The sequence below is a fragment of the Coregonus clupeaformis genome, chromosome 15 (genome assembly GCF_020615455.1).
Source record: "Coregonus clupeaformis isolate EN_2021a chromosome 15, ASM2061545v1, whole genome shotgun sequence".
Lineage (NCBI taxonomy): Eukaryota > Metazoa > Chordata > Actinopteri > Salmoniformes > Salmonidae > Coregonus > Coregonus clupeaformis.
The window spans coordinates 45,506,388-45,528,505 of NC_059206.1; the positions used below are offsets into that span (position 1 = coordinate 45,506,388).

The following is a 22,118-nucleotide window of genomic DNA, read 5'->3' on the forward strand; positions in this document are numbered from 1 at the left end:
TCCTACACTCTTACGAGAAAAGGGTTCCAAAAGGTTTCTTCGGCTGTCCCCATAGGAGAACCCTTTTTGGTTCCAGGTAGAACCCTTTTGGGTTCCATCTACATGGAACCCAAAAGGGTTCTACCTGGAGCCAAAAATGATCTTCACACCATGATGTTTTCTGCCTTCACAGAGCTTCCAGTGTTCCCAAGGCTGATGCACCAAAGGTAAGTACACTCCAGTGAATCACTTACAGTCAAATTCATTATTTAAGATGAAAGGATTATGATCATGAGTATTACTTTTTAATGGGCATATTGACAGTTACCAGGATAATTTGCTAAAACATATGTGCTCAGGAGTTCATCAATGTGTTTGAGCATGCTCACTGTACCCTTCTGAGACAATGTTACACCACATTTTGATTGGCTGTTATGGACATTATGAAAAGCTTGTGAAGGTGCTACCCTCATGGATAGCCCTAAGGCGCATACCAATGTTCTGGGGAGTGTGGCCCCTGCATGAGTTTGCTGTGTGATTTGCTGTGTGCAGTGTGTGAGTGTTGTGCATGTATGCCTCCCCACCCCCTTTTAGGACGAACCGCTGGAGATCATTAAGCCCGTGCCAATCACCTACCCAGCCCCACCATCCACATTCACCAGCCCCTCCCCCCAACCCAGTGCTGCCTACAATAAGACAGCCCGCCCCTTTGGCGGGGGTAGCAATGTGGGTGCGGTCACTTCCTCCCTGACCGCCCCAAAGGTGGCCTCCATCCCTTCTGCATCGTCTGCTTTCACCCCCGCCGCCCCCTCCTCCCAGCAGCCCCAGCCTCCCTTCCCACTAGGCAGCCACTCCCGCTCTCCAGCCCCACCCATCGCAGCCCCAACCATCGCAGCCCCACCTAGCTCAGCCCCACCCCCCAGACCCAGCTCTGGCCGCTCCCCCTTCACCACCCCCTCCTCGTCCTCCTCCTCATCCCCGGCCAGAGTGACAGCACCCTCCTCCAATCCCGGTGCTCCGCAGTCCTCTTGCTATAACACGCCCATCAACCTATACTCCAACACCAACGCCTGTGAGGTGGCCATGGGACAGAGGCGGGGCCTGTTGGAAGCCCAGGGTGTGGTGGTCGACCAGATCAAAGAGCAGTTCAATGGGTGAGTTGCACTAACCTCAAACCCCACCCCTCACCTCTTCTCCTCACCTCTTCTCCTCTTCTTTCCTCTCCTGTTACTTTCTTTCTTTTACCAAACACCTCTTTCTCTGCTTTTGCTTCCTTTTGACTTTCCAAGAGGATCAGCTGTGGGTAGGTAGGTGGTTTGTACACTAAGTTCACTTGAAGTTAATGCCCTGCACCATATTTTATTTTTAGGTCAAAAGAACAACATGGCTATTCTAGATATGACCACTTATACTGGTGTAGTGCAGTAGCAAGAAGGCTGTAATGGGAAATGAACATGTTTCTGTCTCACATCCCATAAATCCTGTGTGTTGTTGCCAGGTCTACAGATACTTGTGGTTCACTCCACTGCCTGTCTGGATGATGTTGTTTGAGGCCACAAGTAGCTGGTGTCCATTTTCAGTTAACCAACCATGCAATAACAACAGACTACCTGAGAGAGGACATACTTTGTAGTAAATCTTCCATCAGTTTCTCCTACATAGTCTACATTTATTTAGTCAAAATTTTTGCCATTTAGCAGACGCTCTTATCCAGAGCGATTTGTAGGAGCAATTGAGGGTTAAGTGCCTTGCTCAAGTGCACATCGACAGATTTTTCACCTAGTTGGCGCTGGGATTTAAACCAGCAACCTTTGGGTTACTGGCACAATGCTCTTAACCGCTAGGCTACCTGCCACTCTACAAACATAGTCTCGTTTGTAGAGCAACATGGATGGTGCCTATACCCCAACTCTGTAAACAGCCACAATAGAGAGAAATAGTAATGCCGTCTTTTTGTAGGCACTAACTCCGCCATGGTTCGTTTTGTAGGGTTTTTGGATAAACACCGAAAATAAAGTCTGTGGTAAACACAGGCTTAGGAGATCTTATACCTTTTGTTCTATGATATCTTCATCAGCTAACGTAACTTTTTTTAATTTTGAGGCATTTATGTAATTAAAAAAAGCACGTAAAGGCTTCATAATTCATAAAGGTCATGTTAACTGAGTGATATTATCTCATAGAACAAAACGTATAAGATCTCCTAAGCTTGTGTTAACCTCTGACCTTATTGTCGGCGTTTATCCCAAAACCCTATTCTTTCCTCATTCATTTTCCCTATAGGGATGGCTGAACGAACCAGAGGTAACTAATTTCTGTTTTTAAGGACTACAAGCTGGCGAGCTCTATGAGTGCAGCAGAACATCTTGTCTCAATATGTTAAAGGGAACTGGAAACAGAAGAAAAGGGCAGCAGCAGCCGACGACATGTTAAACTCACTCCTGCTACCGCCCGACCCAGCCCAGCCCAACCGCCTCTCTCTAATTGATAGTAAAGTGAATAACCTTGCCAAACACCCAGTATTCTGGCTCTGAGTCTGTCTGACGTATTGTCGACTCAGACGCTTGTTTCTAAAAGCCTGGCATACTGGCAGCTTTGGGGCTGGAGCAGCTCTCTACTGGGATGTTTCTCCGGCCAGATTTATTTACAAAGCCTCAGAATAGTAAAAACATGTTTTTTTGTTTTTTTTGTAGTCAATGTAGTCCACTGATGCAAATATAATTAGTTATGTTTCGCAGCTGAATATAATAGAGACTTCATGCCACATGCCTGTAGGCACTTTGGTTGTCATCTCAGTCTGTACTTCATACTCTACATACTGTCTCTGTAGTTATTATTTGACCTTTGACCTTCCTCCTGTCTACACCCCCTGGACTGCCCTGTCTGCTTGTACAGGTTACAGGTATAGTAGCAGCATGTGTGTTCAGCTGCATCCTGTGTGTGTGTTTCTCTGGGTGTCTGCTCGCACATTATCTCAGAATGGTCCAAGTGTTTTTAGGACCCAGTTGAATCAATGCTCTTTCTCTTTTCCTGATCCTTTACTTTGCTTCATCCTCTTCTTCTTCATTTCCTCTTTCCTCAGGAGGGGGGAGGAGGAGGAAGAGACCAAGTTAGTGTTCTAACATTAACTGTGACATACTGTCTGCTAGCTCTGTAACTGTGGGATGATGTGATTATCGGTGCTGTACTGCTGAACATGATGACTGCAGCGCAATTAGATTAGTACAGTAGGCATGCTGGCTCCTTTCTGCCATAACCCTCATAAACCTCACTCATACTCATGTACTTACTGTAGTACACCCTCATCTCAGAGCACAAAACAACCTGCAAAGCCACCCTGTAAATAACCCACAGCAATAAGCCATAATAAGACTTGTGGTCCACTGAGGCCAGTTCATTCATGCTCTGTGCCATGGCATCCCGGCCCGGTCCACTTGGAAAACTAGTGTATTTACACCCATGTGCGTTCCAAATGGCACCCTATTCCATTTATAGTGCACTACTTTTGACCAGAGCCCCATAGGCTCTATAGGCACTTTAAAGGGAATAGGGTGCCATTTGTGATGCATGCCCACCAGGCCCACCCCCAGGGTCCAGGCTGCAACTCAGAGCCCTGTAGGCTGACCTGTCACCACTCAGCGGGGCTACTGAACCCTGTCCCTGCATCTGTCCCCCTCCGTCTGTCCATCTGCCACCGTGTCACTCTGTTTACCCAAGGCCACTTATTAATTACCAGCCAGCTATTCCACTGTGGTTCTAGGAATAGGACTGTCACAATCTGACCCCTGACCTCCATTCACTTAGAATACACTCACTGACACGTGCAATAGAATAGAACACATGCTGGAGAGCTCACATGCAGAACACTCAGATATATTCACACTTGACTTGCCCCAAGTGCATAAATGCACTTGTAGCTAATGTAACAAACAGACGCATTGAGATGAGTGTCTAAACATGATTTAATTCAGGACAGGAATACAAAGAATGTATCTGTTCTGGTCCTGAGCTCACTGTAATGTGAGGTCCAGTGGTTCCTCCTTGTGGTGAGAGATGGTACTTTCACCCTTGTTTATAACTATTAAACATACAATGTTGCTATTTAACCCATAAAGCATATTCCAGATAGCACTAAAAGCACAATGTCATGCTATAATATGAGTGTCTCTGAGTTAACACCATGTATGTGGGCTGAATCATGTAATTTGTGTCATGCCATCTTCATAGGGGTTTTGGAGGTGGTCATTACAGTTGGTTTGAATTGATAGCTATCTGTGTCATTGTAGCTGACTGCTGCTCTGCTACGTCTAGTTTAGCTGCTGTTTCTGATAGTGGGCCTCAGAGCATTCTTAAGTAAGTATAGCCTGTAGTAGCAATGCTCATACTTTAGTTCCAAAGAGTTTTAGCACCTTGGAAGTACAATAGTCCGTTTTTCCTCCCAATCTTTTCCAGTTTCTGATTCTTCTCCTTCTATTATCCTATTTTCCTTTCTTACCTCCCTCTCAATGTCCGTGTGCAGAGTCCCCCCAAAGAGTGGCCCTAGGAGGTACAGTAAATGGGAAGTCTAGCAGTGGCCACTTCACTGAGTGAATGTCTTGTCTGAGTCTACCTGTAGTATACACTGGGAGTGAGAGTGTGTTTGTCTGTACCTGTGTGTGAGAGATTTGTTTTGCACTTGTGTTATCCTACTGTATGAAAAATATTAATTAATGACTGAATTTAATACATTAATCGGAATAATTACTTAATAAATAAAGTAATTATTAAAAGTCATTTTTATGAATGGTGAATGCTAATAGTAATTGGAAATAAATGGTAATGATGAGGATGAGGATGATGAAGATCGTAATACTTATTCTCTGTGTGTGTGGCCTCAGGAACAGAGTTGAACCAGAGTTGAACCATGCCTCGCCACTCAGTGAGGCCAGTAAGAAGCGTATGATCGAGGACACAGAGGACTGGCATCCTCGCACTGGCACCTCCCAGTCCAGGTCCTTCAGAATCCTGGCTCAGATCACTGGCACAGAGAACGGTGGGTACCCCCTGGCACCCTCCCCCTTCCTCCAATACCCTGACGCATAATGACACCCTAGTTACTTTTATGTTGGGTACCCTGGCACCCTCATACCCAGGCTAGAACACATGCAGCACCACCAATACCTTGGCACAATGGGATTAGAAAATAGATATGTATCATAACTAGATCATTGTGTTCTTACAGTAACCCCTCTGAAGTGACCATTTGACCTTTGCCTTTTCCCCTAAGGGAAAGGTTACATAAGAAGACTGTAGTATAGATTACAGCAGTGCTGCATGCTATTCCCAGTGGCACAGGTCTGTGTCTGTGTTCTGGTCCCCCTGGCACAGCTCTGTCTCTGGGCCTCAGCATCCATCTCTCTGTCATCACCCCAGCCCTGTGTGTGTGTTGGACCTGCTCTGCTAATATAAACTGACATGAAGCTGACAAGGAACAGTGGATAAGATGTCCCGCTCTACTCCAGACAGAGGCTGAGGTTACCAATACAGAGTTGAATATGTTTAAGGCTGTTGATATTATGCAAATGGTGCTGGAGAGTGGTTTGTACAGCTGTAGAGTAGATGTGGAGAGTGGTTTGTACAGCTGTAGAGTAGATGTGGAGAGTGGTTTGTAGGTGAAGAGAGGACTGAGTTCAACTGGCAAGGACTGAGTTCAACTGGCAAGGCAGGGCTATCTCTGCCATGTGATTTTGAGCCCAATCATCCAGCCCTCACGTGGAGTAGAGCTAATTGAGGTGCACCCTTGGCCAACCTTTTTTTTTAAATAGTTATAGTTTTAATAATATCTATTTGATTAAAATTAGCATTTAAAAAGCAGTATAACCACTCTTTTTGGCTGGACATCCCTTCAGTTATTTTCTATTATAAAACACACGTCTACACGCACATGTTACAATCTCTGCATTTATGTTCATGAGTTTCTTTTCTCCTCTGTTGACAGCCCAAGCCCAGGAGAACAGCACTGGAAAGAAGTGAGTAGTTGATGATTTGTCAGTCTTCTCCAATGTGATCTGGTTGTAGTTTCCTGGTGTGTGAGTGTGATGCTGTTGTTGTTACTGTAACTATGTTGGGGTGATCACAGCTTTCTGGCACTCCATGTCTCGTCCTGCATGTCACAGGAGCTTCTCATTATTGGGATTCCGTGTTTAGCCCATACTTCCTGATCCATGAGACGCTCAGTATCACGCTTAGTTTAAGGCTTCATTACAGGAAGCCACATCAGAGGGTGCCCTCTGCGGTGGAAACCCTAGTAAAAACAGCGCAGGCTGGGTTAGCTGGGTCGGCCAACCCTCAAAGCCTTCTGAGAGCTGGGGATTCTCAGTTCTGTGTTCTGCCCCCATTCATCTTCAGTAAACACACCCTGCTGGTCTCCAAACCAAAGCCCCGGACAATCAGCATGTCACGGTGGGATTGTGGGTAATTAAGTGGGACTGTGGGTAATAAGGGCCTACCAGGAGGAGGCTCTCACTCTCAGAGACATGTAGTTAACAGACAGCACGCTCCCAAAGACAGAACTCTCCTATCAGGAGATATCAAGCCTCTTGCAAATCTTATTGCTTTATTTCTTTTACCTGTATTTCCTCAATTTCCCAGTATTTTCCTGTCCATTTCTTGTCTATTACTTTTTTCTTACAATTTCTTTCTTTCCTTTCTTCCTGTCTGCTCTCCTGTGTCCTCTCCTTGCTCCCTTCTTCCCTACCACCGTCTCCCCTCCTGTCCTGTGCCGTTTGGTGTGTTAGGATGAACAAACCGGACCCAGAGGTTGTGGGACAACTGTACAACAAGCTGAGAGACTGGCACCACGATGTTTCAGCACGCACACTCAACGTGCAGTAGACTATGTATCTGGCTAAGATAACAGTGTACTATATGTAACCTCTACCTGCCTGTGTTTTATTTATTTCAATCTGCCTGTAGTTGTCTCCCTGTGTGTGTGCAGTGTATGTCAGCCTACCGACAGTTAGGCAGAGTCCATTATATTTCACATTATAATTCACATTATACCTAACATTATCACGTACACTTGTATAGTTACAGGAATAAGTTAGTGCATCATTTAGGTGTGTGTGTGTGTGTGAACCTGCGTGAGAGTGATTTTTCTGTCTGAGTGTTAAATACTCTCCCTTAGGTTACCTTGCCTTTTTTTACTACTTACACTATATATACAAAAGTATGTGGACACCCCTTCAAATTAGTGGATTCAGCTATTTCAGCCACACCCGTTGCTGACAGGTGTATAAAATCGAGCACACAGCCATGCAATCTCCATAGACAAACATTGGCAGTAGAATGGCCTTACTGAAGAGCTCAGTGACTTTCAACGTGGCACCATCATAGGATGCCACCTTTCCAACAAGTCAGTTCGTCAAATTTATGCCCTGCTAGAGCTGCCCCGATCAACTGTAAGTGCTGTTATTGTAAAGTGGAAACGTCTAGGAGCAACAACGGCTCAGCAGCAAAGTGGTAGGCCACACAAGCTCACAGAACGGGACCGCTGAGTGCCGAAGCGCTTAGCGCATAAATATTGCTTGTTGTCGATTGCAACACCCACTACCGAGTTTCAAATTGACTCTGGAAGCAACGTCAGCACAATAACTGTTTGTCAGGAGCTTCATGAAATGGGTTTCCATGGCCGAGCAGCCGCACAAAAGCCTAAGATCACCATGCGCAATGCCAAGCGTCGGCTGGAGTGGTGTGTAGCTTGCCGTCATTGGACTCTGGAGCAGTGGAAACGCATTCTCTGAAGTGATGAATCACTCTTCACCATCTGGCAGTCCGACGGACGAATCTGGGTTTGGCAGATGCCAGAAGAACGCTACCCCCCAATGCATAGTGCCAACTGTAAAGTTTGGTGGAGGAGGAATAGTGGTCTGGGGCTGTTTTTCATGGTTCGGGCTAGGCCCCTTAGTTCCAGTGAAAGGAAATCTGAACTCTACTGCATACAATGACATTCTAGACGATTCTGTGCTTCCAACTTTGTGGCAACAGTTTGGACAATGCCCCCGTTCACAAAGCGAGGTCCATGCAGAAATGGTTTGTCGAGATCGGTGTAGAAGAACTTGACTGGCCTACACAGAGCCCTGACCTCAACCCCATCGAACACCTTTGGGATGAATTGGAACGCCGACTGCGAGCCAGGCCTAATCGCCCAACATCAGTGCCTGGCCTCACTAATGCTCTTGTGGCTGAATGGAAGCAAGTCCCTGCAGCAATGTTCCAACATCTAGTGGAAAGCCTTCCCAGAAGAGTAGAGGCTGTTATAGCAGCAAAAGGGGGACCAACTCCATATTAATGCCCATGATTTTGGAATGAGATGTTAGACGAGCAGGTGTTCACATACTTTTGGTCATGTAGTGTATATACAGATAACTGCCAAAATAAAGGAAATACCAACAAAGTGTCTTAATAGTGCGTTGGGCCACCACAAGCCAGAACAGCTTCAATGGACCTTGACATAGATTCTATAAGTGTCTGGAACTCTATTGGAGGGATGCGACATCATTCTTCCATGAGGAATTCCATAATTTGGTATTTTGTTGATGGTGGAGGAAAATGCTTTCTCAGGCGTAGGGCTGGGCGAAATGGCCAAAATATCATATCACAGTATTTTTTAAATTTTATGATGGTATTTTATGTTTTTGAGTAATAAAAGTTCTAAATGTGATTTAAAGAGTAGTGCGTGACCTTACGGTGGGTCTTTCTCCATTCGGATTGTTTTATACTGTTCAATTGAACTTCAACCAACATTTTTTCCCTGCATTTCCATAAATTTCTGCATTCCCTGCACTCATTTGAGATAATTTCCACACTGCCACGTAAGGCTGCACGATATGGGCAAAAAAACAAGGCCTTATTTTTTACAGAATGTTGCAATTGCGATTTGACTTGTGATTTAGATCAAAACACTTAGGTGAACTGCTGGAATCATGGAAATAGAATGATTATTCTAATTCTATAGTTAGAATATAAATAATAGTAGGCACTTTGAATACAGTGTTTGACATGACAACGAATGAAAATGCCAGGGAGAAGTTATTGTGACAGGTTAGGAACCAAATTGATGGTCAGTGTTTCCTAGGGGACCCTATAATCTTTGGCTACAAAATGTTTCTTCATGTAGCCAACATATTCATGCTTCGCCTATTCGTCTTTGATTTAGAAGATAATGTTGCATAAACAACATGCTGATTTAGGCCTACTTCATCACTGGTACAAGGCTGTATTAGCTAGCTACGTTTGCTCTGACTCAGTACATTTATTAGCTAGCTAGCCAGCTAACTAGCGATTAGCGGCTAAAACGATTTAGCTAAAACTTGCTAAGAAAATACGAACTATCTCTCTGCAGATGTAAGAAACACAAACTGATAGTGTAATTATAGAACGTTTGTGGATTTATATGAAGAAGAATTGCATGTGCTGCACTGACCTTGCAGACTGAACGCAAGTGTCTTGTGGTCAAGCAACAACAAATGCGCTCCTTGAGTGACAGGGTGCGGGGCTAAGTCTGTGTGGAACGCGGCATGGAGCGAGAGCTGGGAGGGATGACTCAAGTAGCGGCGTAAACTATACAAATGGACGTCACACACAACATATCACATTTAACAAACCAAAGATTAAAATAACGTTATAGGAGGTAAAGAAAAAACCCAAACCGGTCAGTGCATCAATACCGGTATATAGTAAAATACGTTATACTGCCCAGCCCTACTCAGGCACGGCTCCAGAATCTCCCATAAGTGTTCAATTGGGTTGCGATCTGGTGACTGAGACGACCATGGCATATTATTTACATAGTTTTCATGCTCATCAAACAATTCAGTGACCACTCTTGCCCTGTGGATGAGTGCATTGTCATCCTATGGGGGCGTAGCCAAAACAATGGCCTGCCCAGCATTTCTATCCATGACCCTAAGCATGATGGGATGTTAATTGCTTAATTAACTCAGGAACCACACTTGTGTGAAAGCACCTGCTTTCAATATACATTGTATCCCTCATTTACTCAAGTGTTTCCATTATTTTGTCAGTTACCTGTATCCTCTTTGTATACGTATGTGTCTGCATGAGATGGCTTTTCTCTGTAATATACTTATAGGTTTGACTTAGTTTTTGTGTCTATTCAGTTAAGTTTCTTCTTCTTTTCTGACATCACTATGTCTCCAACTTAATTATCTACCTTTCCTTCTCCATGACTATCTTGATATTTTATCTTAATTTTGTTTCATTTTATACACTAACCATAGTTATGCTTGAAGATTGTTGCTGCTTGCATCTCAATAAAGTTATATCCCTTATTTCCTGTCCCCTCCCCTTTTCATTTTCTTCTGTTTCTTGTTTTCCTGGGAAGCACAGTATCTAAACACTTGAGACCTACACAGCTAATGGACATATGAGGCATACAGATCCAATGGCTCACAAGCAGTTTATACAAAAGACACAAAGGAGCTCCTAATATCTTAGCTCCACACATACAGTACAGTTCTGTCTGCTTGACCTAGTAGCAATTCATATTTATCACCAGTAGAGGGTAGTGTTGTCAAGGCAAATTTTAAATACAGTGTAGCTGACAAACATTCATACAATTGGATATGACCTGGAGCAAGTCAGACTCTGTTCTTTTCCTAAGGGCAAGTGCTTCTCACCTGGGATTTGAACCAGCTTCCTTTTGGAAACAGCTTGGATGATACCTTGATACGCTGAACACCAGCACTAGTACAGACCTAACCAAGCATTATTTATAGAACCATCAATATGTCAATGTCATCGATGACAACATTGCAGAGACTGAAAGAACAGTAAAATAGGCAGCAGGCCACTGTTGTTATGAGCAGCTCCACTGCATACAACATTTCACGAAGAGTGAGGATGGAGAGGGAGAAAGAGATAGAGACAGTGCCAACACTAATTGTTTTCCTGTTTACTTATTGCTGTGCCATCTGGACACTGGGCTGTATCACGTATCCTTATTGGATCAATCTGGCTATGGTTTTCATCAGACACAGCTTTTAATCCAATCAACTCTCCCCCTAATTGGCCTGATTGGTTGAGTGTGTCACTGAGCTTCCTGCTAATTGATTGTGCCTGGTTAGTGCCTCCGCTGGATGTGACTCAGTCATGCCTATCATAATTAGCCTGGTTTTATGTCTTCAAAACAGCCCTTCCATTGCCCCTGTATTTCCAACAACTTTTTTGCTATTTTTGGGTGTGGTCTGCACATCATTTCACCTTAAACATGTACTCGAACAGGAGGAGAACCACATGCTTTATATTGGGGGTAGGAGTGGAGAGAATGTGCAGAATGTGGGAGTGAGTTTTACTATAGCAGAAGATAGTAAAGTGAAGTCTGTATAGTTTTTAGTGGGGAGGTGTGTTGTGATGGAATGACATTCTAACAGCTGAGATGTGTTCTGAGTCCTGGATAGAACTCCTACTGTACTGTAACCATGGCTAAGGTTGCCATAACAAACATGGCCTGAGACTGACAGGCATCAGTTTGCACAGCCTGGCGATGTGGATAGTCATGAGTAAACAACACCAGACCTTGAGAACTTCAACGCTACTGGGCTTATTATAAGCTAAATACTATAAAGCGAAAACATTTCTCTATGATGGAGTGTCTGTGTGTGTATTTGTGTGTGTATTTGTGTGTGTGTGTGTGTGTGCATATGTGCGGGTGTGTTTGTGGGTGCCTGTGTGTTTGTCAGTGAACCAATTACCTATAACCAGTACCTTTCTGTTCTCCAGTGAAGTTGTTGAGGATGCCATGCCCAGTGCTCACGTCACAACATCAGTGAAGACCATGACCAAAGTCTCAGGTGCCCCCAGGAATGGTAACGGTGTCCCCCCACCCACCTTCAAGACCCCCTCTGCCCAGGTCAAACCCTCCTGGCCGGCTGGAGGTCCAGCAGGTAATCTTACACACCCTGACACTACCCCTACTGTCTTCCTCTCTCTGCCTTTTCAGAGGGATTATGTGGTTAGGTTAACTCACCAGGCTGTTTACACATCTTGTTCATATTTCTGTTATTGAGTGTGTCCTGCTGTTAAGAAAAAACTAGATATATACTAGAAGCTTAGGTTTACTACAGCCTTTTTAAACAGAAATGTCAGAAATGCAAATATGTCTTTATTTGTCTAAGTTATGAGAGCTCTGCCCTTTACACAAATATTGTTTTAGGAGAAGAATGCTTCTATAGATGAATGCATCTATAGCATGTAGTAGTAGCATCATTAACCCCTTGGCGTTTGCTTTGAATGCCGAGGTTGCATTGACTCAGACAGGCAACAGTAGTGTCAGTATCTCAAGGTGACATCCTCTGTAATAGTTTATTTTGACCTACAGAGGGCAGACGCATGCTGTAACTGTAAAACCTGACTATTAATCAGTGCTTTTATTAGAGCAACATAATGCCTCTGTTACACAGGGCTCTTCAAAATGACGAGCTCTATAAAACGTGCGGTATTCAGCTAATGACCTCAAATTATTGCCTATTTTTCCACGTTTCCTGAGTTAAATACATTGTGAAATTGGGAATTATATTTTTGATTTTCGACTCTTTAAACAGAGGAGATTCAGGGTCTGTGAGAACTGTAGCTGCCTTGTAGTAAATATTTGCCGAAGGGCCTTGAGTTGGGAGTCATTACTAAGATGACTAAGACTGCAGTATGATCTATATGTGTGCATATATACATGGCCTACACAGAACTGTGTGAGGCTAGAGAGGTCCTGTGCTTGCTTACCTACTGCCTCCCTGGGGACCTCTTAAGTGAGAGCTGCTGAAAGGGGGTGTATACGAGACCACAGGCACCTCTCTGTTAGATACAGTATGTATCAGATTAACGCTTACTTGACCTTGTGTTCACGAACATATACTTCATACTGACCGTGTGGAACCAGGTCAGATGCATGGTATATTATGTATCCCCTGCTGGTGGAGAGAGAGAGAGGTGGAGAGAGAGAGAGAGAGGTGGAGAGAGAGAGAGGTGGAGAGAGAGAGAGGTGGAGAGAGAGAAAAACAAATCTCCCAGATGTTTATCAGCCAGCACGAAGTGTGGCCATGAGTCATCTATCCAGCCTACCTCTCACCATGCCATCCAAGAACATGTCCCCTAAGGGGCTAGCCACTGCTGTCACTAGACGTTCTCTCAACAGGACGTTTAAAAGACCAACCTAACCAGACGTGGTTTGATGGGCCTGGACCCGGGGTTTGGCAGCCCTGCTGTGGTTCAAGTGAAACGGAGATAGAGATCTCTAGTGTTCCCGGCCGTGCAGCCTGCCCAAAGCCTCTTCAGTGGTTACTTAGAGCATAGTGCCAACACACAGTGATGGTGTCATATACAGTTTGTGCTCTCCTTCCTCTTTCTTTCTCTCTCTCGTGCCTCTCTCTTGCGCTCTCTCTCTGTCTTTCCCATGGATCTCCTCTTCTCACTTCTCTGCCAGTCCCCAGTCATGTTTATTCAGTTTGTTTGCTCTCCGTTACGAGGAAATCGAGGGGGCACTTGCTTCCTGACCCCTCAGTCCGCCACTCTTTGATTCTGGTCCTGCTTTTCAATGGTTTCTGTCCCCCTCCACCCCCTCACCCCCTCTGAGGGCAGACATATTTGACCCTCCCTGGAAGTCTCTGTGAAGCTGGAGAGAGAGAGGAGAGAGGTAAGAATGGAGAAGGGAAGGATTGTGTCTTTCCTCTCCACGTTCTGTTCCGAGAGGAGTGGAGGGGGGGATTATTTTGCCAGGTGTCTCCTTTGGCTCTGGAATGTTTTTCTTTCCCCATGGTGGAAAAATGTATCCTTTGTTTGGGTGGTGTGGAGTGGATCTGCCCGACACAGCTGGCCCATGCATAAGACAGAGAGGTCACAGCTAGATCTGATACATTCTGTCAGCAAGCAGCATACTCAGTCATACCTGATCACACCTGCCCACCCACACCTGAGCTAAGGTTTCTTTAGGGTTAGCTAGCAATGCATATAGCCGTGTAAATACAGCTACAATTATCATTGATCAAGGATCAGGATGTTTGTACTGCTCTGCCTGTCTGCTGTATGTTGTTAGTGTTCTGATCACATGACACAAAAGTTTGTGAATGTTTTTATATAGCTCAAATGGATGTGATTTTTTTATATGGTGTGATTGAAACAAATGACCCATGCTGTATTTTTTTGTTGCTTTAGGTTTCCCTAAGGGTGGAGCGGCGCCCTCTTTTGGCCGGGTTAGCAACACTGCACCAGTACCTGCAGTACCCAAAGGTCCTGACCGCCCTGCCCCCCAGGCGCACCCCAAGGACCAGGACTCCCTGGTGCAACGGGCCGAGCACATCGCAGCAGGAACACGCACACCCATGTGTGGCCACTGTGACAAGGTCATCAGGTACATAACGACAGTCAGTATGGGAAATTGGGAATTTTGGACGCAGCGTAATCCTAAGGGTTCACTTCTGATTTGTTTCTCTCATGTATCTGAAGTTGAGTTTAAAGTTAATTTTATCCTGAAAACTGACCTCTGCCCACTTCCTGTTTTCCACAGAGGTCCGTTCCTGGTGGCCATGGGCATGTCGTGGCACCCTGAGGAGTTTAACTGTTCCCACTGCCACACGTCTCTGGTGGAGTCAGGCTTTGTGGAGGAGAGGGGAACAGTGTACTGTGCTCACTGCTATGAAGAGTTCTTTGCCCCTACCTGCACCAGCTGCAAGCAGAAGGTCCTGGGGGTGAGTGACATACTTTAGGAGACCGTATGGTATCTTGGCTTGTCCACCTTGCTCAGTTATCTTCCTCTCCAAATCCACGGACACATATTGAAATCAAATGATGACATTATGACAGTAATAGAATTCCCTATAATCTCTTATATTTGTTACAGGAAGTCATCAATGCCCTGAAGCAGACCTGGCATGTGTACTGCTTCCTGTGTGCATCCTGCCAGCAGCCAATCAGAAACAACACCTTCCACATGGAGGACGGGCTGCCATACTGCGAAAGAGGTGAGAGGTCACAGCAAGCAAGGTTTTTCGTAATGAACACGACTGTGAAATGAATCAAGTCATGAAAGTAACATTTGACTGACTCTCTTCCACCCAGATTACTACCAACTCTTCGGTACCAGTTGCCATGGTTGCGACTTCCCCATCGAGGCAGGAGACAAGTTTCTGGAGGCGTTGGGATTCACCTGGCATGATACCTGCTTCGTATGTGCAGTAAGTCAGCCCCCCATGAGATAGAAGTGGAATATAGAGAATATAACGATTGTAGCTCTGATATTACTGTACTGTGACTGTCATTTCCTAGGTCTGCAGCACCAGTTTGGAGGGCCAAGCCTTCTTCTCTAAAAAGGACAAGGCTCTGTGCAAGAAACACGCCCACACAGTCAATATCTGACCCGCCCCCAGGAGTGAAGAACAGAGGAAAACAGAGAAATAATCTATTCTGTCAGCTGTAGATATTTTTGGTAGTTTTAAAAGATTGATTTATCTGATTATGACATTTATTAACAGACATGTTTGTTGATGGGAATTTAAGCTTTATTTTATCTTCTTTGATATTTCTGTGTGTAGTTTACCATTCACCGCTTGTGCCATATAAGGGGAAAATATGATGCTCAAATTAAGGTATGATAAAAGTACCTACTGTATTTTCAACATTAATTAATTTCATAAATGCAAAATCCACTACATACTGTATGATCCCATATAATTTATGTAGTTTAATAATTAAAGTGTTATTTTAGTATAAGATTAAAATCAATATATTACCTTATTGAGAAGGAATGTGTTATTGAGGACAATTAGAGCACCCCAACCCCATTTTATTCTCCCTCTCCCCTCCTCTCTCTGTCCTATTTGTCTCTCTCTCTCTCTCTCTCCGCTAGAGTGGTTGGGTCTGTAGACATATGTATTTATCCTGGTAGTATATTTATTGGGGCTGGAGGGATGTAAGGATGTACTGTATTTTGGGATTTATAGGGGCAGTTGCACATAGTGGTTCAATGACAAAGTCAGTCAGTCAGGACAGACAGCTGTCATTTTATGAGCAGTAGGGTTTTTCCATGTTTATCGTTTAATGTATGTATTTAAAAACATATTTTTGGGGATTTAATGCCCATTTATTTTGAACCTAAACATAGACACCATTTTCCGTTTGCTGCCACATGAATGCTTGTCTATGTCAGGGTTTCCCAAACTCAGTCCTTGGGCCCCCCCTGGGTGCACATATTGTTTTTTGCCCTAGCACTACACAGTGAATTCAAATAATCAATGCTTGATGATGAGTTGGTTATTTGAATCAGCTGTGTAGTGCTAGGGCAAAAACCAAAACGTACGCCCGGGGGGCCAGGACCGAGTTTGTGGTGTTTATTGGTGTAATTAATTCAATTTCCAATCATATGTCATTATGTCACTCATTCAAACTTACAGACTAAAAGTTAAAAAAAATCTCTCCATTTGTCCATAAAATGTCAGTGTTGAATATTATTTGTATTAGACCTCTGTGGGATGGACACAGTTTATTTGGAAATACAGTACATTAATTCAAGTGTATTGGTCTTCTATTTGTAAAAATAAAACTACAATTTTATATAAAGTCTTTGAACGTAATTAGGATTCAATCATGTGTGTGTTTAGGTTGCGTTTTTATGTTTATGGTGTATCAATGTTTGTCTGTCACTATAGAGGTCCCAGATCCATACCTCAAAATATGACTGGTTCATCCATTCCCCATTGATTCCATTATACCCCATACTGTATGTATTGCATGATGACGAGGCAAAACATTTATTTTTTTACAGCTTTTATGACAACTTTCCTTATCAGGATAGGTGCTCAAAATGAAGCTTTGCTACAGACATGATGCCCCACTATAACAAAATATTGTTAAATCTCAGATGAGACCATTCAGACAAGCACGAGCTTGAGTCCCCTCACGCTCACCTAGGCGGGAAAAGTACACTGTCTCCATGGAGACAGGGAAGACAACACCTCTCTCAGGTGTCCTGTCTTGTCTCCAATGGTGACAGCTTATTTACTTGCAATGATGTTTTGGCAAAATCGCCTCACTGGAGAACTACAACAACGCAGACTACAATTAATTTTTTTAATAAACAATGACTAAATAAAGTTATAGGGGAAAATGTAAAGTTGTTGCCTATTATGCAATATTTCCATTGGTAGACAAAGTGAAAAGGAACACTTGGAGCAGTGGATGCCCTAAAACTGTACTTCTCCAAGACGTCGGAGGTGGGAGCCCTATACCGGACTGCGAAGACTCAGCGAATAGACAGACAGCCCGTTCACTTGGAAAAGTCAGAAGTCGGACACAACACAAACGTAGAAAAATTAGAAAGCTAGATGTAATTCTTGGAAGTTTTGTGACCAAACCATCACATCGGAATCCTGCCATTCTACATTTTACGCGAGGAAAAGGTACGTTTGTTTAGAAACCCTTAATCACAGCGAGCGCGAAGTTTTAGCTGCGTCAATTGTTGTGGTCGCGAGCTTTCCTTACTGTTTCTGTAAGAATGTAAGTGATATTGTGTTTAGTTTATGATTCATGTAATTCGGTCGAGATGCACATCTTTTCTGCTGTGATTGTTCAGAGGATGCTGCATTTGCTCCATCATCAACCGACTCTGATTCGCCTGGTTCCGAGTTTTCCGGAGCTGGTGTTGATGCGTATCAGTAATTGGTTAAATTATCACCGCACCATAAATCTGAATGCCACTTTTGATCAACTGAGATATAGCCTCGAAAATACACCTCAAACGGTAAACGTAGCCTGCATCTATGATACACGTATTAAACTGTGTTTTACAAATGGATCAATCATTTAGCCTAATATTTAGATACGTTTCCGATAGGCTACTTTCACAACTCAATTATGTTACCATGGCGCTAGAGAGGTATTGGGTGTTTTTGGTTAATCTGTGAAGTCTTGTTTACTGTCTATTAATATGCAGTTCCAGTATGACCTTACACCCCTTGCTAGCTATCTAATTTAAAGTGTATCTTAATTAATGAACTCTGTGTGATGTTGAAAAACAGCCTCTGGCAGAGTCCAGGACTGATACTGCTCATTAGAGCTGTGGGGGAGACAGTATCAGTATGTCCAGACTCCACAGAGCCTTGGAGAGACTGTAGTTTGAGTTCAGTAAGATGTATACTCACACTGACTAAGACAGAGTGGACCTGGGTTCGGGACAGGAGGTTGGCCAACTGCACTGTTTGGTCACACCATGTGTGACTGTATTAACCTTGTCCCCAAGCTACACTGATGTAAAGTGTTGGTTTCATGAGCTGAAATAAACAAATCCCAGACATTTTCCATATGCACAAAAAGCTTATTTCTCTCCAATTTTGTGCACATATTTGTTTACATACCTGTTAGTGAGCATTTCTCCTTTGCCAAGATAATCCATCCACCTGTCAGGTGTGGCATATCAAGAAGCTGATTAAACAGCATGATCACTACACAGGTGCACCTTGTGCTGGGGACAATAAAAGCCCACTTACATTTTTTTGCAGTTTTGTCACACAGATGTCTCAAGTTTTGAGGGAGTGTGCAATTGGCATGCTGACTGTAGGAATGTCCACCAGAGCTGTTGCCAGAGAATTGAATGTTCATTTCTCTACCATAAGCTGCTTCCAACATAGTTTTAGAGAATTTAGCAGTACGTCCAAACGGCCTCATAACCGCAGAACACAGCCCAGGACCTCCACGTCCGGCTTCTTCACCTGCGGCATCATCTGAGGGGGGAGGGGGGAGTATTTCTGTCTGTAATAAAGCCCTTTTGTGGGGAAAAACTCGTTCTGATTGGCTAGGCCTGGCTCCCAAGTGGGTGGGCCTATGCCCTCCAAGGCCCACCCATGGCTGCACCCCTGCCCAGTCATGTGAAATCCATAGATTAGGGCCTAATGAATGTATTTCAATTGACTTATTTCCATATATGAACTGTAACTCAGTAAAAATGTTGAAATTGTTGCATGTTGCATTTATATTTTTGTTCAGTGTAAATTGCTACTGCATATAGAGCCTGGTAACACTGTGTCTTAAAGTGGGACTTGAAAGGGGCGCAGCTTAAAATCGAGGCGGGCGAGGGAGCGAGCCTGCTAAAGCTGTATTAGATGGGACTTTGAAAAATGGAGAAAATCACCAATCAAAATGAATGCCAATTCAAATCAGTGGCTAGATGGTGATGGACTGAGAGATCAGCCAATTCAAATCAGCGGTTGTTTCGTCCACTCCTGCCATAGCCTCCATTCAAGTCCCTTTCTGAGGTGCTTTGAAACCAGACGGTTTGACCGAGAGAGAGCCGGCTGGTGGATGAGATTAGTGGTTGTGTGTATAAATGTGTGTCTCTGTCTGTGTTATGTTTTGTGTGGTCCACAGCAGTGGCCGTGGGGCTGTTGACTTGAGAGGCCCATCTAATGGTGTATAGTGGCATGGGGTCAAGGGTAATATTTGACTGGACTGAAACCCCATTTAAAGACATAAAGTCATGCCACAATGCTGTGCTCTGTTCTCCAGTCTATCATAGAACTCCACCGGACCAGATCTGATCTCATTACATCACTGGCCTCCAGCTCCTGATGTTAGGCCAGGCCAGAAACCCCATGCAGCCATCCATGCACAGCCTTATATTTTAGATTTGTCTTCACCTTGGAGACTGAGGTTGTGTCCAAAAAGAGACCATATTCCCTAAGGATCTGGTCCAAAGTAGTGCATTATATGGGGAATAGAGTGCTATTCAATACAGAGAGGATCATTGACGGAGGCCTAACTGAGTGAGTTTGAGAGTGAGAGAGTGTGTGGGCTAGGATGAACCACACAGTGATCCCACTACCACCCAGGACTGGTACCACACACACACACACACACAATTAGCTTACAGGACAGGGATGTGGAGGGAGGCTGGGCAGCTGGAGGGCAGTTGGCAGGCCTGTGTTTTTGTGGCCTACCACAGACTGAGGCTTGGAGCATTTCAGTGTTGGGCTCTGTGTGTTTCAGATGTCTGGGTGTGTGTTACCGTGTAACTTACCCACGGCACGGTGGTGGTCTTGGGAGGTCTTGTATGGTAGCCTTCAGGGCTGGGGTCAATTCAAATTGGAGGCAGTCAATTCAGGAAGTGATTTTAATAAAAAATTAAAAAACGTTTGAAATAAATAGCTTCTACTCAGTTTGAGAAGTCATTGAAATTAACATAAAAAAAAAAAAATTGTTATCTAAGTTCACGTCCTGAATGTACTGCCTTCAATTCAAATTGACACCAGCTCTGGTAGCCGTGTAAAGGAATTTGTCTGCAATGTGAAAACGACTGTGTGATACAGGCCGGGCGGCACAATCACAGCCACTCTGGTCTGGTAATAATCAGGATTTGAAATTAGAAACATTGATCAAATCAAATTGTATTTGACACGAAAATTACATAACAATATCGAGGCTATATACAGGGGGTACCAGTACCGAGTCAATGTGCGGGGGTACAGGTTAGTCGAGGGAATTTGTAAAGTGACTATGCATAGATGATAAACAGCGAGTAGCAGCAGTGTAAAAACAAAGGGGGGAGGGGGGTCAATGTAAATAGTCTGGGTGGCCATTTGATTAATTGTTCAGCAGTCTTATGGCTTGGGGGTAGAAGCCAGGTCTCTGACCTCCTCCCTATAGGCTGTCTCATCGTTGTCGGTGATCAGGCCTACCACTGTTGTGTCGTCAGCAAACTTGATGATGGTGTTGGAGTCGTGCTTGCCCATGCAGTGATGGGTGAACAGGGAGTGCAGGAGGGGACTAAGCACGCACCCCTGAGGGGCCTCAGTGTTGAGGATCAGTGTGGCAGATATGTTGTTGCCTACCCTTACCACCTGGAGGCGGCCCATCAGAAAGTCCAGGATCCAGTTGCAGAGGGAGGTGTTTATTCCCAGGGTCCTTAGCTTAGTGATGAGCTTTGTGGGCACAAAGTATGTGGACACCCCTTCAAACGCTCATAGGTGTTCCTGATATTGGGAGGAGATGTGATGACCATGCACCAGTCAGGTATCTGTTGAACTAAACATTTGGTCTTGTGAGTAGGCCTACTGCAGTACATCACATGGTCACACTGTGGATGATTGTCATCTCCCATTTGATCAATGAATAACCTACTAGATGTCGAAGACACACATCGGTCTGTGATTATGGAAGGCTGCAGGGTGTGTCTTTGACAAGTGAGATAAAATCAAAATCTGCTGAATTAATAATTTCCAGGTGTCTGCAGGCTACTCCTATCCCCTTTACCTTTGAGTTAAAAACAAAAACCTAGACCTACTGACTCCCCCGTAGACACAGACACACACACACACACACAGGGTAGTCATGGGTCTGAATCTGGGTCAGTCCGCAGGGCTAAGCTTAGCAAGCTGCGACCCCCTCACCCCAGCTTCCTCCATTATAATTACAGGAAGTTAGCTCAGCCAATCAAAGAAGAGTTCCTAAGTGCATATTAAAAATCTGCTAGTATTTGACTGAGGGGGGGGTTCCTCTTAGAGAATGCATGAGAGACATTGAGAAAGTGTTGAAGAGAGTGGAACTGTCTGCTAGCCATCTCAGGAATAATTCATTGAGAACTTACAGGTTATTGAGGAGAAATCTTTGTTCATCCCATATTGAAGCTTCTACTTTATTGAAGTCGTCAGGAGGATTTGATTTTTTTTTTGCCCTTGCCTGTTTTGCTTGTTATTTTGGCATTAATACGTGTCACATATCAGTTTGCAAACAATGTAAAAAATAAATACAAATAACTTTGAGTTAATAAAGCCACATACAAACATGGTCTTTTGCTTTCTTGAGTAAGGCAGCTTCAAAATGCAGGTGTTTCAGCCTAGCTCAGTGCTTTCTGTGGTGGTGGGGCAGCCAGCGGAAAATATGGAGCCTAGGTGTTGGTAATGTTCTCTAGTTGCGCCGTGATTGGCTCAGTGTTCTGTCACTCATGGGAACAGTACGTCACCGCCAAGTCTAAGGTTAGAGCTAGAAAATTCAAGCCCTTTGGGTGCTGCCATAGAGTTCCATTAGAAGTGCCCATCCAAGAATGCTCAAGGTCATTGGCCACAGATAAAATCACGTTATATCTACAGTAGCTTTGATTGGAC

General features: G+C 44.2%; 2 protein-coding genes across 3 annotated transcripts in view; both read left to right on the forward strand.

Moving 5' to 3' along the window:
- The window catches only part of LOC121582170 (PDZ and LIM domain protein 5-like), an 89,564-nt gene extending 73,802 nt beyond the window's left edge, over positions 1–15,762 (forward strand). The window contains exons 4-13 of the mRNA XM_045225187.1: positions 173–206; positions 574–1,133; positions 4,857–5,011; positions 5,957–5,987; positions 11,761–11,924; positions 14,185–14,380; positions 14,537–14,717; positions 14,870–14,990; positions 15,088–15,203; positions 15,295–15,762. Coding sequence (XP_045081122.1) covers positions 173–206; positions 574–1,133; positions 4,857–5,011; positions 5,957–5,987; positions 11,761–11,924; positions 14,185–14,380; positions 14,537–14,717; positions 14,870–14,990; positions 15,088–15,203; positions 15,295–15,384 — 1,648 coding nt within the window. The 3' untranslated portion in view covers positions 15,385–15,762. The remainder of the gene's footprint in view (positions 1–172; positions 207–573; positions 1,134–4,856; positions 5,012–5,956; positions 5,988–11,760; positions 11,925–14,184; positions 14,381–14,536; positions 14,718–14,869; positions 14,991–15,087; positions 15,204–15,294) is intronic.
- A 484-nt stretch (positions 15,763–16,246) lies between these two features.
- Positions 16,247–22,118, forward strand: part of LOC121582171 (bone morphogenetic protein receptor type-1B-like) — a 112,988-nt gene continuing 107,116 nt past the window's right edge. For both annotated transcript variants that reach the window (XM_045225188.1, XM_045225191.1), the window contains exon 1: positions 16,247–17,423. The gene's annotated coding sequence lies outside the window, so the exon portion shown is untranslated. The remainder of the gene's footprint in view (positions 17,424–22,118) is intronic.